The sequence below is a fragment of the Empidonax traillii genome, unplaced genomic scaffold (genome assembly GCF_003031625.1).
Source record: "Empidonax traillii isolate 1590-97213 ecotype Southwest subspecies unplaced genomic scaffold, ASM303162v1 scaffold178:size2223814, whole genome shotgun sequence".
NCBI lineage: Eukaryota > Metazoa > Chordata > Aves > Passeriformes > Tyrannidae > Empidonax > Empidonax traillii.
The window spans coordinates 695,740-716,576 of NW_020955371.1; the positions used below are offsets into that span (position 1 = coordinate 695,740).

The following is a 20,837-nucleotide window of genomic DNA, read 5'->3' on the forward strand; positions in this document are numbered from 1 at the left end:
GATCAAATTCTCTGCTGAAATATCACGCCTAAGAATTTAGTTAAATCATATCAGCCAAGAATTTGGCCCAATTACTAAAGGCCAATATAAACATAATCTTTTAAAAAAAGTATAAATCTTTTGTTTAATGCAAATCCATGAATTCTGCTCTTCACTTTAACTGGATGACCCAGTGGAGATAGATTATTCTGTCGGCTTAGCAATGCCTACCACTTTGGCACAAAAATGTAGGAGCGAAGCAGCAAATGGAAATACTACCACAGTCACAAAATCCACCCTCTGCTAAGTGTAATCATCACATCTCTTGTGTTTGAATGAAGGATAAAGAGCGACTTCTGCTGTAATGTTTTCACTTATTCATAAGGAGATAACAGAAAACCCAAACTGTATTCAGTGGATGTCCTGCACTGGATTTAAGTGCAGCTGGGTTTTCCAAATTCAGAATCATATGGACTCAAAAAACTAAACAAATTTAAGTTCAAGAATAGAAATACTGCACTCTCTGTGGTTTTGAATGTCATTAGCTAGTGAATTATATATGAGCTTTGCAAACACTAATACGTTTGCTGTTGATGGGGATGGTGACAATAGTGCACAGTCTCAAGAGTGGTTTTTCTCCAAGCACATCTGCTAAGAACTTTCATTGAATCCTTTCCTTGTTGCCATGCATCTAAACAACATTAGAGATGTGAAGAAAAAAAGAATCTGCCACAAAGTTTTTGCAAGATAAAAAAAAAATCTCACAACTCTCATCATTAATGTTATTATTTCATTATTGTACAAATTACTGCAATTTTTATTATTCATTTTCATTGTAATTCAAATGAGCTTGGGTTTCTCTTAAGCCAAAAGATTTATTATTATTCCCTGTTTCTAACAGCAAATGTTTTCTCTCACCAGTAAGAGCCAGTTAAAAAGAGGCTGAGACCAGGGGATATGGCATCTGCATTATACTTTATCCCAAATTTCAGTTTACCACATTAAATGCCATCTATGATAATTTTTTATCATTATTATCCTCACCTGTAAGGGGGAGAAATCAAAAAATTTCTTCACTTGACCTTTGTATCAGCACAGACAGGACAGTTTTCTGCCTTCTTTGCCTCTGGCAATAGAAAGTGCAGGCAGGAAAGGAGTTCAGTGGACAAGGAGATTGTTATGTGAGGGCCTTTTCCCACTCCTGCCCCACTGAAGACCAGTAGTTGGTTTCTGTGCCACTCTTCAGACACCAAACATTTCCCCTGCCACATAGGTAGCTTAGTCTTCAAATATCTGCAGGGTGGAGGAATCTGGTTACACATCATCTGGGCTTGTCTTGAAATGAGAGAAAAAAGAAATCTCTGAAGCTGAAATTCATGTTTGTACAAGCAAGATTTGACAAAAAATCTGGTTGTATACTTTGGATTTTATTGCTTGTAAAAGTCCCTCAGGAGCACTGGGCTATTAGAGAATGCTTCCTCTTGAGAATCTAGCCAGTAGCTGCTAAAATATACATCATTTTACTTTATTTGCAAAGGACATTGCTATCAGAATATCAAAGACCTAAGAACATAGAGAGTTACTGAGAAAAGTGAATAATATTCTATAAATCACATATCTAAAAATTTATGTTCTTTCTTGCTCACAGGATAGCTATAAGCAGTAAGTAGTTTAATCAGATTTATTTGTTATTCAAAGACATTTAGCAATTTTTATTACTATCACCACAACTTCGAGAGAATTTGATGCTTGATATGCATTATTTGTGTTCTGTGGCTTTGTTGATACAGCCTGGTAACATACCTGTTCCCTCACTGAATTAAAGCACAAGCTCTTCCGGCATGAATAGTCATGTTATTTGGCTGAGGCAGGGAATGACAAGGTGAAATTCTGTGGCTGCATTATAAAGGAGGTCAGAGTAGATCTTGGTGGTTTCTTCTGGCTTTAAAACCTATGCATTTATATGTGTAAATTTAAATTTTGGGCTCTGTGAATCCCTAAACAACCCTATGAGAGTGTCAGCTTTTATACTTACAACTGCTGTGAGCCTCACAGTGCAGTTGAAGTGAGTTCAGCCTCTCAGTGCTGTAGAATTTACTATTAAACCTCATTCTTTAGACCCATATTTCATTAATTACACTAACACCTTTTGACCTCCATTTTCCTCTGTAATGTACGCTGTATACATTTGTGAAAAAAAACAGCAATAACATAGGAAAAATAATATTGAAAATGATCATCTGTTTGGGGAAAAATTTATGTCATTTAACATTTTCTTGATGCTAATCATAACCTATATTAAAACCTTTATGTCAACAGAGACATTACAGCCCTAAGGGAATTTAGGCTTTTTGTAACAGCAAACCCATTCAATGGGCCAAATTAAACCTCCTTTCATCTCCCTCTCTCACACTAAGGATGGGCGCAGGAGCAGTTCATACCTTGCTTATTAGAAGGTCAGTGCAAGGTTAATGCTGCTGTTGCTGATGAAGTCTCTGCAGTTGCTATTTGGGAGCAGACAAATGTTTGAAGGAAAATTTTCATGTGCACAGGCATACACACACAGGCATACACACACACACAGGCACACATATCTAGGGGGAAAAAAATAGATGTCTCTAGAGCTCAGGTCCTCTTGGAGGATCTAAACAATCTAAACACAATAACCAAACACTAGGAAACAGCAGCACTACGTTCTTTCTCTGATTCCCAGAACCCTTCAGGACTGATTTGTGTACAGGTTTCTACCAGCTGCAAGGGCGGCATTTGCAGCACATGCTGGGGCCTCAGGGACACTGGCTCTCTGTTTGTGTCCCCTTCAGTGACATGATCTCCAGATGCACAAAGCCTGCCCATCTCTGAGCCTCTCCTCCCTGCTGCACAGCACTGCCCACAGTGTGTATGTGTATGCCAGATTTGCAGGTGACAGTTCACACAGTCAAATGATTGCATATATAAAATAATAATTTCCAAATGTCTCTACTTCTTATTCCTAAATCAAGAGAAATGTGAAAGATTGGACAAAATATCAAAGAACTCTGCATTTCTCCCAAGTCCAACACCCCTCTTGACTGCTTGTAGATGAAATTCAGTCTGTCACAGAGTAGAGAAGCCATCTTCCCTTCCATATGCTTTGTGCGCTGACTCAGGGGAACACTGAGCTTCAGGATGGTCTCCTTCCACCATGGCTCATCCTCTAGGCTCGCCATGCCCTGCATTTGACAGCAAACATCTCCCTTCTGTATAAAGTTTCCTGTTCTGTGCTCTTCTGTACTCATCGGGTTTACTGATCTCATAATCAGCACCTGGGTCCCTTCTTCTTCCATGCAGAAAACTGGAGAAATTCCCTTTCCCAGTGTCAACCAACCCAAAATACCAAGGGGTTCTCCTCTGTGTAGCTGCACAGAAAAGTTTAGTGATGGCCATCGCCGGTGGTTTGGTAGAGAACTGCAGAAGTGCTGGCAGCACACAGAGGAGGCCACCAAAGCCCTCCATGGCACAAACAGGAATTCCCAGGTCCCATGTCACTGCGTCACCTCCACTACCATGTGTGCAAATTATTTTGAGGATCTTTGTGCAAGTATTCATCACTAAGGATTAATCTAAAAATTAGTTTTGTCTGGGTGTTCCAGAGTTCTGCATTGCACTGCTCTTACCCAAACCCTCTTCCCTGATAGACCTTAGCAAGGGGACTGGCAACCTTATGCTATGGTCGGGGCAGAGCCCATTCACGTTCACTGGATGTCTATCTGGTGTATTTACTTTGGAGAGAAGGCAGCCTTCTGTGCCACAAACTTGCATCTACACACACTAGCAGTGTATAAACTTATTTGTAAATGCATGAAAAGTGACACTTGTCCTCTTTCAAAAGTCCCCTGGCAGGATGCAGGCTGAGGAATGTGCTTTGTGTATTGCAGGATTTGAAGGGAACAATCCTCCCAAACGGTGTCTTTATACAGCAGATAAAAGCCAGGATTCAGTGTTTATTTTGTAAGCTCTGGCCTTAAAATTGTTATCTTACTACCGCTTCTCAAAAGGTCACCTTTAAAAGACTGTGCATTTTCTTGCCACCAGGTTAATGGTCATTCACTGCCTCGTACCACACCAAAAAAAAGTGACATTAAGCCCGGAAGTCAAATAAGACCTTGAACGTTTAATTTATACCTCACCCACAAAACAAAACAAACAGTAACAACGGACGTCCAGACTTTGCCTCACAGCATGAGCAGTCTATCCATGTCCCATGTCTAAGATTTGTGGATTATTTGAACCCATAAGCTAGAGAATAGGAAGGAATTTTTCTTGAGAATATGCTCAGAGTATTGCAAGGTAATGTAGCCTTAAGGCACTGTTTCAGGATTTAGCAGTGGGAGTCTGAAGTAACATTTTATAAGATGAGTTGAGCACATTAAGCTGTATTTAAATGTAGCATATAAAAATGCAAAACTGGAAGTCAGTGTTAGAAATTGGCATTCTTAGATCTATTTTAGTGTTAGCCTGTCGACCAGAGCCATTGTTAACAGAAGGCTGAGCCTGACAAGGTAACTCTTAAGAAAAACTACTTCAAAGGCTGCATATTAATGCAAATGAAAATCAATTAACACAGCTAGATCTTCAATTAGAGATGATTTGTGCCCATAGTTTGTAATTTTCTCTCTTAACCCCTTTCTGTGTGACTGAGAGTTCAATTTCAATCTTTCACCACAAGGTATGTTCCAGAAAACATATATAAACCACCTACTGTTAAAATACAGATCAAAAACTAATGCACTAGTTCCAGTTTCCAAACCAATAATAGCTAAATGGTCATATAAATAGGAGCACCACAGGTGTTCTGCTAAGCACAGGCCACCCTGAATAACAATTTATGTTGTGTGAAGCATAGCTGGAAATATTGGTAATAGAAACTGTGGTACAGGAGGTTAACAACACACCAAGTGGATAAGACTTAAAGCTCTTAATAATGACCAAAAAAAAAAAAAAAGTATTTTATAAAAAGCCTTAACAAAATAAGCTTTGAATTTCATCAGCAGTGTTTTTTAATGGGCAAGGTCTCCAAAGGTCTCAAGGAGACACTTCAGCTGGACACAGTTCCCTGAGATGTTTGGAAGCCTCGTGTGAATTTCTCCACATCTCAGTTTCAAAGGGATTCGATGGCAGGAGCATGTCAGCCTTCAGCTCTGAATAAATCCATGTGCAATCCAATGCTAGAAACACCACCAAAGGGGCTCCAGGTGTCATGCCACGTCTCAGCAATGGGCAAGGAACCACATGCTGACCTGAGCAAGGCTGCACCCCCACGGGTTTGCCTCCAAACCCCTTCCTCATCATTTTTATCATCCATATTTCTGTTGATCCCAGGGAGAGGGAGTAGGCAACTTCAGCACGTGAAGGCTGTGCTATGGTTATGACATGGGGCCACATTTCCCTGCACACCTCACTGGTGGTCCAGAGCTGTCAGGAACATGGGAGCTGGGAGGGGCTTCTATGGGATCTCACCCCCTGCCTGCTCCGCGTCCAGGATTTGGGGAGCACGGCATTTAATTAAAGAAAGGCTGCTTGCTCTGGGATGCCTCCCAGCTTGTCGCTGGCATTTCTGTGATTGACAAACAGGCAAAAATATATTTGTTCAAGGATTATCTATATTGAAAACTGGATGCAGGATTTTGTCTTTGTAAACAGTGCAGTAATATCTGCTGTTTGAACAAAAGGAAGGCTATACTTTCCTTCCATTTAAAGCACAAAAAGCTCCCCTATTTGAGTGAAAGGGGAAGACATTCTGTTTTATTGATCCAGCTTGCTGAAGATTTGGGTTTTTTTTAATAAGATCTGTGACTAAGGGAGCACTGGGTTGATTTTCGCGTTATTGGAAGGGTTATTACGAAGCACATAGCATATAAGTTATTAGAGAGATGTGTGTCCTTGAAAACAGCCCTTAAAATCTTGCACAATTAGGAAAATTCAGAATGATCCAGCATATTTCCTCATAGCAAGAAAAGTCACTTTGATATATTGAGGACCCAAAACGTAACACTGCATTGCTTTGAATAATAATTTTATTTTGAAAAGCCATATTTGAAGAGAGCACTTTGTTACAGATGGGAACACAGCTATTTTCATGGACCTAAATTAGGCTACAGAGAAATAGCTCCTTCAAAATGAACACCCTTCTTGATAGTTTCATTGTTGCTCAGATGGATCTTTCTCTATCATCTACCTACAAATAATGCCATAGATGTTCATATATGAAAGGATCAAGTCAGTACATCAGCCATGTGTGTTGGTCGAGGGATGAGCAATACACAGGATTATAAAAGACCTTCCCCCAAATATTTGTCAGTTAAATCTACTGTTCATGCACAATACTGAACTGGCTGCCCTCCAAGGTAGGCCTTTTTATCCACAGAGCAGCAGCAGAATAAGAAACTGAAAATTTCACCCATCATAAATGTGCTTTTACTGTGCTCTGACAGACAACAGCAGCGGTGCCAGGGTCTGGTTTTGGCCAGCTGAGCACAGGACCCCTCCTTTCCTAGAACTTGTGCTGACTTAGTGGGACTCACACACATGCTCAGGGCTGCTTTCCAGAGAGAAGCAAATGTCTAAACACTTTGACAAACCTGGGCTAGATTTGAAAGCAAAGCTCTTTCTCTGCTTCTTCCTCCCTTTTCTCTGACTGGATGCTGCTAAACCAGTGCTGTGTGGAACTGGGAAGTGGCCTCTGTACAGGTGGCAGTGCCATCACTCTCATCCCCTTTCACACCACCACCATGCTGGACATCAGCCTTGGCATTGCTCAAGAAGACCCAGCAAGCAGTCCCCATCAAATATTACCTTCTCAGTGTCAGCACATTTCCTGATTTCTCTGTCCTTCCAACCTTGGAATGCTGTCTGGTATTGGGACAGTCTCCTTGTGCACCACATTCAACCCATCAGGTATGACTTGCTCTTGTGCTCTGAAGTCTTTGTTAAATTTCTTCTTCCTTATTTTTTCAGTCTGGCTCCTCTGTCCAGTTTGTCTTGGAGTCAAATTTACATTCTGGAGTCGAAACTCACTCTGTTACCCCCTACACCTGCCTGTGCCTTCTTTTGGAATGGGGAAACAGGGTTGTCTCAAGGAACAACTATTTTGTCCAGAAGCCACGAATTCTTGCAAACTTCAGCAAATCATGCTGCCTTTCTGCTATGATTCCCCAGGGCTTAAAAATTAGGCTTTGCCTTACAGCAGCATCACAAGGATTAATTCATGTTTATGGAATGCTTTCAGTACATAGTGGGTGCTTATATCATGATCATGCTTATATTATGATTTCCAACAACGTAACTCCATTGACATTTGAATGGCTTTTTACACTAGGATGAATATGCCCAGAATTAGGCAGAGAAATATCTCTAAAGAAAAGGCAGGTTCCTTGTAAAGAATTTAATTTCAATACTCATTATTACCTTCTAATTGATGATCTGAACACAGTTCCTTATTTTGGTAAATAAAGCTCAGATGATTTCTTGTGATTTGCATATTGCTAAAATCCCAATATTGTTGAACATATGTTGTTTTTCTGTTTAGCTGCTTCTTTTCTCTCCTTCAATCCAAAATGCAAGGCTTTTTTTAAGAAAATGTCAAATGTTGAGAACAACACTGATATCTTACAAGTTTCCATCTGGACAAAGATATATGTCTAATTTTTTTACTCGTGTTAGATGCTGGTTGGAGGCATAGTACTGTTTGCTGAATTTAACTCTGTTTCTTAAGCTTGCATTATTAATTTTGCGTCATGATAAGATATTTACTCAAAGAGGCAGCGAGTTCTTTCTTTTAAAAGTGATGTTGTTGCAGAAATGACCACTCTTTTTTTTCCCCCAAATGAAGTTATGCAAATCTGATCGACTAAAGTAAATGTTTCATAAAACCAATGACTGTTTAAATTGTGGGACTAAATTGTTTGTATATAAATATTACCTTTTATATTTCATTTGAGTTTTATGTAGATGAACACATTACTTTAATGGCCTGCATTTACAGAGGGAGACAGGGAGAGTCTGACTCTGAAATCCTCAGCAGCCAGATGGCTGCCTTTTCTTGCATGAGATTAAAAGATGTTTCTCATTCACAGCCCTGCTTCGGAGGCAAATTAATATAGCCGGCTAAATTGCTTGTGTTTTTGGAATAAAATTTAAAGAGAACTTTTTAAAGCAATTGGTGTCACAGGTTCCTAGAGCAGATTGCTCTCCAGGTACAGCATGCTGGTTTTAAACATTCAGTAATTAATGGAAAGTATTCCGTGTTAATTGACTGCTTCAGGAAAGGGAAATATAATGACTCCTTATTAATCATGAAAAGAGACATACAGCACGGAGGCACTGCAATAATTGCACTAACGGTTGAGAAATGTTAATTAATGAAAAGAACAATGATGTAAGAAATTAGCACCGTAATGCTTGCTGCTGATGGAGATTCTGCTTTAAACACATTATTTAGCGTGGCAGCCACTGGATGATGCCTTAAATAGCAGGCAACTCATACCCTTTCCTTCAGTCAGCTATGGAGTTCCAAATGTTGCCGGTGTTTTGGTTTTTAATGAGCCAAAATACACTCTCCAGAACTACATTTTCTGAAGCATTTTCAGTTTGAACTCCTGAACTCAAAACTATTCAAACAGATTGACAGTTTTTGACTTACTTAAAAATATTATCAAGTGTAAGAGAGCATGCTAGCATTTGTGTGGTGGGGAAAAACTTCTTAGATGGGCTGAGCTGAATAGGTTTGCCAAGAAGATAATTGCATCATGACTTCTTTCCCCTTTTTAATTTTTCCACTTTTTAACCAACTAGCTGTCCCCCTGAAGAATTTAGAGCAAGCATGTTGTCATATTTGTGCCTAGCTTAAAGTAAAAGATCATAGGCTATTAAAATGCAGTACCATTCTGGCAACTAATCCAACACCAGTAGCATGGAGCTCACAGACATTAACATGCAGGAGGTCCCAAGGTTTCCACTACTGCTCTGCTGCACCTTTAAGACAGCAATAGGGTGAGACGTGTCCATCACTCCAAACATTTTAAATCAGGTCAAACTGTTGGTTAAAAATTCATTTCCTAAAAGTGTAAGTCCTTCTTTCTATCTGTTCGGGGCCAGGATTTAATTCTTATGAATGTCTTCGTATCTTCATAGTCATCTGTGCAAAGAAATGTCAGCCTGTGAGGCGTTCAAAAATTTTGTGTGAATTTTGGCCACCTAAGTCATGTGTTAATTTGACTCTATGACATGAGGATGGTAATATATGACAAGCAGGTAGAGTAGCAAAAGCTCTCTTTCTAGCTCTACCATTGCAAGTGAAAAACTACAGATGCAGGAAAAAAAATTAAAATTCAGCTAAAGACACACTAGATGAACATCCATTGAACACAAAATGCTTTGAGAAAGAACAGCTCCCATTAAGAATCCTCTGCTTGCAGTAACACAGGACAGAAATGCATCCCTTAAGACGATGGCACCACAGCAATCAAAAATCATCACAGAGGGGGAATCACTCCATGGGTGTGTAATAACCCAACAGTGTTTCATGTAGCACAGGACAGAGTCAGGAATGGTTTCATCCCTCATCCCTCTAAGCCATGTGCTGCCCTATTCTGATTTTTCCAGGGTAGCTCTACCGTGGCCATTCCTCCATCCGCGTGCTTTATTGCTGCTGAATTTCTTTTTCAGATGGAACATCCTTGGGCTCCAAGGTGCTCTCCTCAGCTCCTTCATCGAACCCATGTACTTGCACAGCATCATTGTGGGAAGCCTCTACCACACTGGTCACCTTTCCCGGGTAATGAGCCATAGGATAGAAGACATTGGTCAGCTGCCAGCTTCGTACCGGCGCAATCAGCTGCTTCTCAGTGGTAAGCAAACACCTGCCTGCAAGACAAATGATCCCCTCTCCCATCACTAATTGTGCTGGTCACCAACAGGAAAGTTTCTTGGGTTTAAGTAAACCATTATCTCTTGCCTTCTTTCCCCCCCCTTCCCCCCAAGAATATGAATTTGTAGAATGAAGAGACTGATGTGTTTAAATTCAGGTCCTTTTTTCATATGCAGTGGCCACGAAAAAGAGCAGTAGTGGATACAAGCTGACTAGGAAAACAAGTGCTGTACACTGAGCACTCAAAGTGGGGAAAAATGTGCCGCCACTTCTCCTTCCCAATCCTTGTCCCTACCCACATCCTTGGCCTTCTTCTCCATCCCCCTGACTCCCACTTCCTTAACCCCCATCCAATAATAGCTCTCTGGCCTCATCCCAGCAAAATCCATGAAATCTTGAATGCCTTCAGGTCCTCATGAGGCATGTGAGTGATAAGGGCCACCAGTTCTGCATCAGATTAGATCCCCCTTTTACTCTTAGACTTTGATAATTGTTCTTTGGGAGGATTCCCTGAGACACCAATACAATGTCAGCGTCACAGAGTTGAGATGACAGGAAGCTTTAGTGTAGTTCACCATTGCCTTTCAAAGTCCTTTAAGTTCCTCAGTCAGGAGACTGCTGGTTTATCCCTTATCTATTTCATGGTCTTTTTTCTTTTTTCTTTTTTTTTTTAATACGTCCCTGTGACAAAATTAGTTTGGCTGAGGCAGAAGTGATAGTTTAGCCACTGGGGAAATTCTCAGGTTCTGTGTGGTTTAGTACATCTGGCAAGTGTAATGTTCATGTAAGTGTTATGAGGTGAATAGGTCAAAAGGCTTATCTTTATTTCAGCAGCTTATCTCCATTTTTTAACTCTTCAGTGCAGCTAGATAAAGACTGCGCAGTGCAAGCAGGCCAGAAGCTGTGCTCCACTCTTTCCCTCCAGTCCATATCCCCACCTGTCTCTCCTGCCCTGTTCCAGCATGGACACGACCCAGCCCCCTCTTCCTTCCCGCATGACATCATGGTAGGGAGGAAAGGACTCACAGCTGGTCAGGAAATATCTCTCCTTTTTCCAAATCTGGCTGTTATTTTGACAACACGGCCCTGGCTGCCAGAAGCCTCTGCATCTCGCACTGGGAAAGCGGATCTCATCCTGTGCCAACCCTAACTCATTATAAGTGCACCCATACAGTAGGATCAAAGGCACACAAACTATCATTGTGTCTGCAGGATGTACAGGGAAACCCCCTTGAACTGTGGAAGGGCTGAAAACACAGTAAGGGATTTTATAAGAGATTTCGCCACACAGCAGCTATTTCTTTGCAGGGCTGGCCTTGCAGAGTCAAAGCAATGGGTCATACTTGGCCCAAGTGTATGTGTGCCCAAGAGTTGTTGCCAGAGTTTTCAAGGCAATTAGAAATGCATCTGAGGGGCCCTTGTGCCACTTTAAACATCTGCATGTTTTAGGGCTGCCTTCCTCCTTCTGAGAAACTTCTGTCTGGAAAAGCATTTGCTTTGCTTTTGGTTGTGTTTGTGAGTTTTCCTCAGCCTGGGAGCAGTGGGAGGAATCTATCTCTCTCTTTCTGCATTGTTTTTGTCTCGAAAGCCATTATTTGTAATCTTCCCTCCTCCACAAATCCCAGGGAGCCAATGCTGATTAAAACTTACATTTCTGAGGCTTATGCTGCAGTTCTTTTTCCTGGGAAACTGTGCTGACAGCATATCCAGTGACTAAGGAGATGGGCACAGAGCAAAAGCCGTGCTGAATGCATTAGAAACCAGACCTCCACAATCTCAGCCAGGCAGCTCCACCTCCCACACTTGTCTTGGAGATCAGGCCAGTCAAGGATTGCAGGAGTCCTTAAATTATAGGGGTGTCAATTATTTTGTCACTTGGTCATAGCGGTACAAACATTTCAAAGGAGAGGAGAGGCATGGTGTGTGATTAGATATCCTGAGATTAACTCCTTGGCTCCACTGAAAAATAATCAGTTAGGTTTTCCACTCACATCAGTCCCAGCCAGATGGAACTCCACTCATTCACTGAGATTACCCTTGGGTGTAATTTTTAGAAGAAGGAAAAGCCCCGGGTATTTTTTATATCCTCTTCTCTTGAGACTGAGGTTGCTCTAAAAGGTATCCTGAAGAGTCATGAGGTTTTGCTGGGAGAGAGAGGAGAATGAGGATAGATTTCTGTTCATATCCAACAGTACTCAAATTCATATTATTTGTGCAAAGATGTTTCTTTTCGTTCCGGTTTCTCTGGCCTTCTATTGTACTCTGTCATGTGGATTTTAAAGAGGATGTTTTACATAAAAGAGATAAAATCATCTAGGTTATTTGGATGTTACCATTCAGATAAAATCAGAACAATTGAATCAAAAGAAAAATGTGGAAGAAGTGTTTAAAAATTGTAAAAAAACAAACAGAGGCTCTATATTTGTGTCTGTCGCAAGTTTCATGTTTTTTTTTTTCTTTAAAACCTCTTCTCTTGCATTTGGAGAATGATATGAAAATATCTTCTACTTACCTACATACATGTGCTTATATATGATAGCTAGGAAGTGAAAGCATGAAAGCCAAACCAGCCCAGAAGGATTTCCAGGCACTGGTACAAGCCTGGACTGTTCTCACAGTCCAAGATCAGAGGGACATCCTAGGCTGGGCAGGGGTGCACAGCCCCCATCTGATGAGAACCCACAAACTGCTCTGCCCTCTGTGCAGCCTTTCCTTCTGGCCACTCCTTTCACAACATTTTTCTTTATTTAGTGGCCTGTGGCAATTTTTCATGGCAAGGTGGTATCCATCATGTTTTTTGGCACTCAAATCCTCTAAGCTTTTGGGTGCTATCTTGACAGAGAATGATGCATAGTGCCAAACAGCTGATTTTGATCTGTTTGCATCTTGTTCTGTGTAGAGGTGCTCGAAGAGTGCCACACAGCTATCTGATTTTCAAGCTCTCAGTTTAAATCCTGTTGCCTAGGTGAACTGGAGTTTTAGATGCAGACTGATCTGTTATCTCAGAGGGGGAAAAATTGAAAGAGGTATTAATGTGACATGAATGTGTTTACAAATCCTGGGTGAGGTTATGACTTAGCTGTAATTCTCTTCTACACACGATAGTGAGTTCAGTCCCAGTGACTGAGATGATTTCTGCTGTTCCAGCTTTGTCACAGGTACAAAGCAGAAAGTGCTTGTGCCATATAATTTTTTCCCTTCAATGGCCACCTTTCTGTCTCTTTGTGAGCTGAGTACCATCCAGCTCTTGCAACTCCCTCTCAGAGCAGAGGGGATGGGGGAGAGAGTGAGCATTCCCTCACTGGCATTGCTTCCCATGATGCAGAGAGGCCCCAAGCAAGGCACAGGGGCTGCCTACACAGGCAGCGTCCTGGCTACCACAGACCCTGCATAGTCCTCTGCTTCTCCTGTGGTGTCTCTCAGCAGCTTACCAAGCTCAACACATTCAGCACAGCAACGGGTGCTGCATTCCCACCATCTCCCATCTCCTGCCATTTTGCCTGAGACCGGCACATGCTCATGGTGTGAATCTGTTTCGAAAATGAGATCCCTGAGTGAGAAGGGACACTTTGGAAAGGAGGGGCTTTGATGTCTTTTCTTTAATATCCTTCTCTCTGAACAGCCCATATCAGCACTTCTCCCTCTCTGCAATAGTTCTTTATAACTCTCTCAGCAGAAAATACAAAGGACCTTTCTCTGCCTCCCTGCTTCCAGGAGAAGTGAAAGCAGGTCCCACCAAGCTGTGCAAAGCATGAGCTGTCGCTGGAGCTGCTGCAGGCAGGGTCTCCAGCAGGAACTGCCATTTGGAAATAGAGACCCAGCCCTGGCACTGGCCTCTGCCAAGGTGGCTGTGCCAGGCAGCTCCTGCCTACCAGCACAGTCCCCACCTGCCTGCTCACCACACTGCCTTTTGTTGTCCAGGTTTGCAGGCTAGTGGCCCACACAGCAAATTAGCAGAGAGGGGCACAACAGCTGGATCCAGACACATCATCCAATACCCATGTTTTCAAAAATATTCAGGCTGCTTCAGGTCACTCAGTTTTTTCCAGCCTTGGAAGCTCCAAGTGTTGATTCTTTGCTCCAAAAGCACTAATGAGCAGGGCAAGGCAGAACTCACTTACTTGCATTTATTTTCTGCTGGAAAATAAACCAACCATTTTCTTTATTCCTCTTATTTTCTTGCAAAGACTAATCATTCCCTGGTTTCAGGAATAAGAAATGAGAAAGTGATGGGATTCATGGAAAGGTTGAGCTACACTAAATGGTTAAAAAGAGACAGGAGTTTACATGATTAAAAATAACTCGTGCACACCCACTCCTGACCCTGTAGCCCTGGTCTGCATTTAGAGCCAAGGGAGATCTCACCCATGAAGGCAGTTATTCAGTATGTAGCTCAGATGTCCAAAACTGGCCATGTGAATGACACTAAGGTCATGCAATCACCCCAGGTGACTGCAAACCTCATCACTGCAGCTGTCTAAAATTAAATAAGATTCATTCCACCTAAAGATGCCCAAAATATCACTGTTAGGACACTAACTAGTTCTTGAAGAGATTAGTGCTCCCATCCTGGGTAAGAATCTTGCAGGCAGACACAGAGCTGGGATCAAAACTGTTCTGTGTAGATCTGTGATGTCTACAAGGTAATTATTAACTCAGATCTAATAATTTCTCTATGATGAGGAAGTGTATGTTTTGTATTTTCTTATTCCCTGTATATATCCCCTGTGACCTAGACATCCCATCACAACAAAAGCCCTAGGAGTTAATAGCAGATAAATATGCCAGCATACTGTGGAAAGCTCACCTGAAGGAACTCATGGCAAAGGCACTTTACTGCTTAGTTCCTTTTAAAAAGCTGTTATCCCATTAAAGCCTTTCTGAAAGATTTCACTCAGCAACTGTCACACTGCTGTCAACAGCTCACACTACAATCCAAAGGCTTTCCTTAGGCTAGTGAAAGGTCTGCCTGCAAGGTGGAAAAATCTATAGGAATTGCTAAATTATGTCTCTCCAAGGTAGCTGGTGTGGTAAGGTTTAACCAATGGTGACAAGAGCGCGTGCAGTGCACAATGGCAGGAGGTTTCACTCGAGGATGTCCCATGTGCCACAACAACCCACCACATGTTAGCACCCTCTGAGTGCTTGGAGCACTGGAGGTTGACTGGTGTCCTTCTCTCTCCTTCAGGGATTAGCCATGCTGATGCCCGTCAGCCTGGAAAATCTCCCAGCTTCAGCGTGAACTGGATTGTGGGGAACACCGACGTGGAGGTTATCAATGCCACGACGGGGAAGAGGACCTGCGGGAGTCCCTCACGGCTCTGCAAGCACATGTTCTTCACTCGCTGGGCCAAGCTTCATGGCAAGGTAGGTCTGGTGCACTAAGAGGCTTGTTATTAACTGTCCTGAAGTCCATGTAGAGCTAGAGAAGGTGAAGACAAGAAAAAATTATTTTATTAAGTGCCAAAACCTCTTTCCTATTGGGAAACGAGTGGAAATGAACAAGATGGAGCAATGGTACGGAAATCTGGAGACACTCCCATCAGTGAAGTCATTAAGGAAGGAAAATGAACCTGCAGGATGGGGAGATTTGATGACAAGCCCAAAGGGGTTGTTCTGCTCTGCAGGAGACCCCTTGGGAAGGAGGCTCATGGGTCTTATCCCATCCCAGGCAGTGGCATGGTCTGTCCTAGCAGGGACTCTGAGCCTTGAGGGGAAGAGGAGAGACTGACCTGGGCTTTGTGCCCAGGGCTTAGTCACAGTTCAGTGACACAGGTCCCAGCCTATTTCTTGCACAGAAGGTGGGAAGCGGGGTGAGGAGCACTCCTGTCACCCCCAGAATGGAGTGATCCTCACAGGAACAAAACCATGGCCATGTCTAGAACTATGGCTGAGAGCACTGGACTGCATCTGGCTCACACCAGGGATGAGGCTGGAGTGAGCAGGAGGGAATAACTTGTGGCTGAACAGGGCACTTTGCTCTTGACAAAACAAAGCATTTGATAATGTCATCAGTGTCCACCTCTGGGGAGCAAAGGGAACAAAGAGGCAGCCAGAGGAAAGCCACTGCCACCAGGCCAACTTATGGCCCAGGGACACTCAGGCCAGCAGCGTCGCCCTCCCTTGTTGGCTGGGCCAGTACAGCCCCAGCCAGTACAACCCCGTGGAGTGCTGGCACACACAGATGGGAGCAGCTCATTGCAGACTGCATGTTCACATTCTCCTTTAATCTGTCTCTCAGCATTTCTCTGTTTAGAGAGAAGGAAAAGGGTGCTCTTTGCTCCCCAACCTGTGCTTTGAGGGTGCTCTTCCCTGCAGGGTGCTATTCCCCTGTCTTGTAAGCATTGGACATTCACCCAACTGCTTGTTCCAAGGCATTTTTCAGACTTTCATTTCTTTTGCAAAACATCAAAGCCTTACTGCTGGATTGGCACTGACTTGGGCAGGAGTCTCTTTATTTTGTCCTTCTGCAAAGCGATGGGTGCTCACTCCTGCGTGTCCTTCCAGGGGATGAGGGGCACTGGACACGTGGTGTTGCCTGAGGTATCTCCTGGTGGGTGACTCCAGTGCTCAAGCAGAACACTTGGATTTCCTGCACCAACACAAAACCTGATACCTGATTTCTGCCTTGTCCAGGGCATGTTTCACAGCATTTCCACCAATAACAGATTACAAAGAGGAAATGGTAGAGTGTGGAAGGTGACCCTCCTTCTTCTGTCTCTTACCATTACTTGGAAGTGCTGAGCTGCTCCGCTTCCCTGGCTAAACTGAGCACATTCTTCAAAGATCTCCAGAAGGGATTTTTTTTTCCTTTTTGTCTCTAAAAATCATCTTAACTGAGAAGTAGAATCCTGCCTTTGTAGAACACATCAAGATTTGCTACTGCCTATGCCTAATCCAAGGCAAAGCTGTTCACCCCTTTGCTCCTTGCAATGGCTCAAAACCATGTCACTGTCATTTATTGCTCCTCTGTTTTTTTCGTTTGTTAAACTGAAAGCAAACACACAAAGCACAGCGATAGTTTGTTTTTTGCGTATGAAATGTAAGAAGATTATGAGCTACTGAAGCCTCCTGTTTCTTTTGGCTTGTTGGTTGGTTTTTTTATTATTATTTCATTTTTTCCCCCTTTTCTGATTTTTGTTCTGCAGCTGAGCACACGAGTACTAAGCCATGGAGACATGCCATCAGTGTACAGCGAAGCAAAGCTGGTGGCTCAGACGTACCAGTCTGTTAAGCAGCAGCTGTTTAAAGCATTTCAGAAAGCTGGTCTGGGCACCTGGGTGAAGAAACCCCCAGAGCAAGATCAGTTCCTACTAACTGTGTAAATCACTCGGCATCTTGGCTACACGACTGGATCAAATCAGCTGGAGAGAAGGCAAGGCAGGACGCATGAGCAGAGCAAATTGAAGCAGTTTGAGATTTAATAGCAACCTCCATTGGAATATTTGCTTTTAATTCTGTATTGGAAATACATAAGTAGAAATGTGTCTGATGCACTGAACTCAACCTTAGAAAACTGCTTTTCCATGATCCCTTCCCAAGAATGTACCTGTCCAAATTGCAGTGCCATCCCCACCAAGATTCTGCTTTTCTTTTTTTATTGCTGTTGGTTATTACTGATTTGAGGTGTTAGTGGGCCACCTATCTGATCAGAAATAGAGTTTGTTTTCCTTCACACAATCAGTGCAAGAGTCATCACTGAATAATGGAAAATAGTGAGCAGAGTTGGAAGTACACTGGGCACACAGCATGGCAGCAGGTCTCAGAGCACCCAACAATCATTCACAATAAAAGGTATCTAACCTCTATGCAAAAATCATCCTGCTAGCTGCCTAAATCTGTGAGAAACAATTTGGACCTCAAAGATATGCAGCACTTTTAAACTCCATTTTCCACTGCTGGCTGTAGGCGTCAGGATGCCCTTGGTTTTTACACATATTCCCTCTGACGCCTTGGAGAACCACTTCCCACCAAATCTTCAGCTCTGGTCACAAGCTTTTGCATTCTGTAAATTTTACTTGTCCAGGCTCAATTCATCACACATGCCCTTTAGACACCATCTAGGATGCAGATCCTTGTCAAGAGGGCGATTCAACCCTACACTGCCTGAAGACCGGTGAGACAATGCTGCTGGCTCTGGATCTTCACGTAGCTGCCTAAACTCAGGCAGGCTGCAACCAGGACCAAGCCAGATTTCCAAGCTTCTGATGATCCACAGCTCTGAATTAGGTGGGTGTGAGCTCAGGATGCTCCATGCATCTGAACAATCACTGGGTTGGGTACCCACAACTAAGACATCCCCAAACGAGAGAGCACATCTGATACGTGGCTCTTTCCTGCCTCAGTTTCTCCACCTGTAAAATGGGGATAATAATGCTTAAATGCTTCACATCTAAGGAACTTGGCAGGATCAAAATGCTCTGGTTATATGCAACAGTGTAAGCCAGATTCTGTCACTCTTGCAGTGAGTTTTACCTCCCCATACAGTCCAATTGACATAAGCACAGCAGATGCATCTACAGGCTTGGGTAAGGTCTTACTGAATGCATGAGCTTTCAGATTCCAGCTCTGTGTAAATGCCAAGTGTTATTATTATTATTATTCATGTTCATCTGCAGCCTGAAAAGCAGATGGAGTTTTTCACTTAGGAGACAAGTATCCCCCAACAGTTAAATATTTTTTTCATAACTGTGGCTGGGTCTGATACAATCTCATCTTTGAACCATCCCAAATTTCATCAGAACACAGAAGATACAGTCAAGAGAGAACTGAGCTTTGACAGTACCACTGAAAATCCAACCTTCAAATGCCCTGTACATTTCTCTAAGTTTTTAGGTTTTTAGATGACAGGATTTGCGGGTATATGACTACAGTTTTCTTTTTATTCCTGTGATTCTCTTTAAATCTGTATATAACATGCTGCTACTGATTTGTGATAATTGTCTTGGTATTTTCTCAGAACTGTCAAGCTGAGTTACTTTTCAAACAACACAAGGCTCATATTTTTCCATGTAATTTCCTTTACACAGAAACTGTTCCTATCAATAAAGATAGATGCTCTTTGTATAGGGTTTATCATGTTTGGAGAGCCATATACAGTAAATACATTGTTTATTGATGCCCACAATAGAATAGCTACAGTATTTTGATGAGATTTTATTTTTAGATTATAAACTACAAGATGTATCTATAGTGTCTTGTATAAAAACAATTGTGATAAACTAGAATTTTTAAATTAGATAAAACAAAGCTCTCCCCTTCCAGAAACCTTTTCAACAAAATAATACATTCCATATTAACTACCAAAAATATTTAAAAAAATATCCTTAGAGTAGAAATAGTTTAAAAAAAAAAAAAAAGAAAAGAAAAAAAAAATCAACCAAAAACATGAGATGTTTCAATAATGGAAACACCTTGCGGTAACCACTTTATCAGTACTTTGACCACTTTGTCAGCTCTGCTGATTAACATTCAGAATATTTTTGGCACCTTCTGGAGCTTCCAGGTACCTCCACATGGTCCTGACCTCTAACACAGCTGTCACTGGTGCAGACCTCCAGCGTGACGGGTGCCCAGAGGGGCACTGGGCAGGTGGGGGGCCAGGCCCATGACTGGAGGTGTTGGACAAGCTGCCAGTGACATTGGCAGTGGTGGTTCCAGGGGCTCTGGCTGCTCCCACCAAGGGAGAGAAACCACAGGGCAATCAGAGAGGAGGACAAGGTTTTCTCATGCAGAGATCCACAGGGCAGGGGAAGCACGTCTTCTGCTTTTCCTCTCCAAATTCATCCTTATCTAGCACACAAGAGACCTCAATCGTTCTTCCTTACATCTCCCTGCCCTCATTCATCCTCCTCCAGCTATGGCATGATGTCAACTCAGTTAATGCACATAGTTCCACAGGCTGGTGTTGCAGCTCCTGTGACAACAAAGCACCATGCCTGGTTATTTTTAAGGACATAAAGAAAATCGCAGTGGGACTGAATTAGCCTTTGTGGCAGGAAATACATAAATGCAACCCTGGATTCAGCTGCCAGAATAAATTTAATACTGGGGACCAAACTGAGTACCCCCTGCAAGTGGGCATCAGCTCATCTCATTGAAGGCAGTGGAGTTGCACCTCCTTGCACCAGGGTTGGATATGACCTTAAATATCTATTTCTTCTCATTATGTGCAGCGACAGTGTGATGGGACCTCATCCCAGAAGCACACATGACCTACATGCAGCATTTACTGAAGCAAAGGAAAAAACGCTCAGTAGTAATTCTGCAGTGAAGACTCTGTACATAACCCGCATGAATGAATGGCAATACTGTACTAATGGATGTACATTTGTAATATTTGTAAAAAAAAAAAAAAAAGAAAGACAAAAGACAACGAAAGAAAATAAATCTGAATTTACATATGTGAATTTGCTGCTAAGTTCTGTAAATTGCACTTCAGTGATACCTGATAAGTGAATGTTTCTGTTAAGTGAATAAAATGCCAAGTAAAATTGTTCTTTCACTGTTTGTTGACCATTTTTCCCTATGACTTAGCAATCAATTGGAATGTGCTCCAGAGTGCTAGTATTATTTTTGCACACACATACGGTAGATCTATAGACATATTCAGTTTAGATTTGATGCACTGTGGGAATCACACACTTGTACTGAGAGAGGGAGATCTGCCTTCTTATGTAGATGAAGCCATAAAGGGACATAAATTGTTATCCTGGAAGAAAAGTGAACTGGGTACATCTCTAATTTAATCCTTCCAGGTTACTCTCAGAGTTCTTTCTTAATAAAAATTAAATACATTTTTGCAAACTCACACTACATAGGACTTGGTGTATAAAGCTGCTTAAGAAAACCGAAGTGATGAACAAAAGGTCAGTACCTCTCTGCAGATTTCTGCTTCATTGATGGAGTGGCCTTGGATTACTCTTGCTTTGAACAATCAATATTCAGATAC

The 20,837-nt window shown here is 42.2% G+C and overlaps 1 protein-coding gene across 1 annotated transcript in view; it reads left to right on the forward strand.

The window, feature by feature from the left end:
• ADARB2 (adenosine deaminase RNA specific B2 (inactive)) overlaps window positions 1-20,383 on the forward strand; it is a 304,298-nt gene extending 283,915 nt beyond the window's left edge. The window contains exons 8-10 of the mRNA XM_027886150.1: window positions 9,685-9,866; window positions 15,075-15,253; window positions 17,035-20,383. Coding sequence (XP_027741951.1) covers window positions 9,685-9,866; window positions 15,075-15,253; window positions 17,035-17,211 — 538 coding nt within the window. The 3' untranslated portion in view covers window positions 17,212-20,383. The remainder of the gene's footprint in view (window positions 1-9,684; window positions 9,867-15,074; window positions 15,254-17,034) is intronic.
• The last annotated feature ends 454 nt before the right edge of the window (window positions 20,384-20,837 follow it).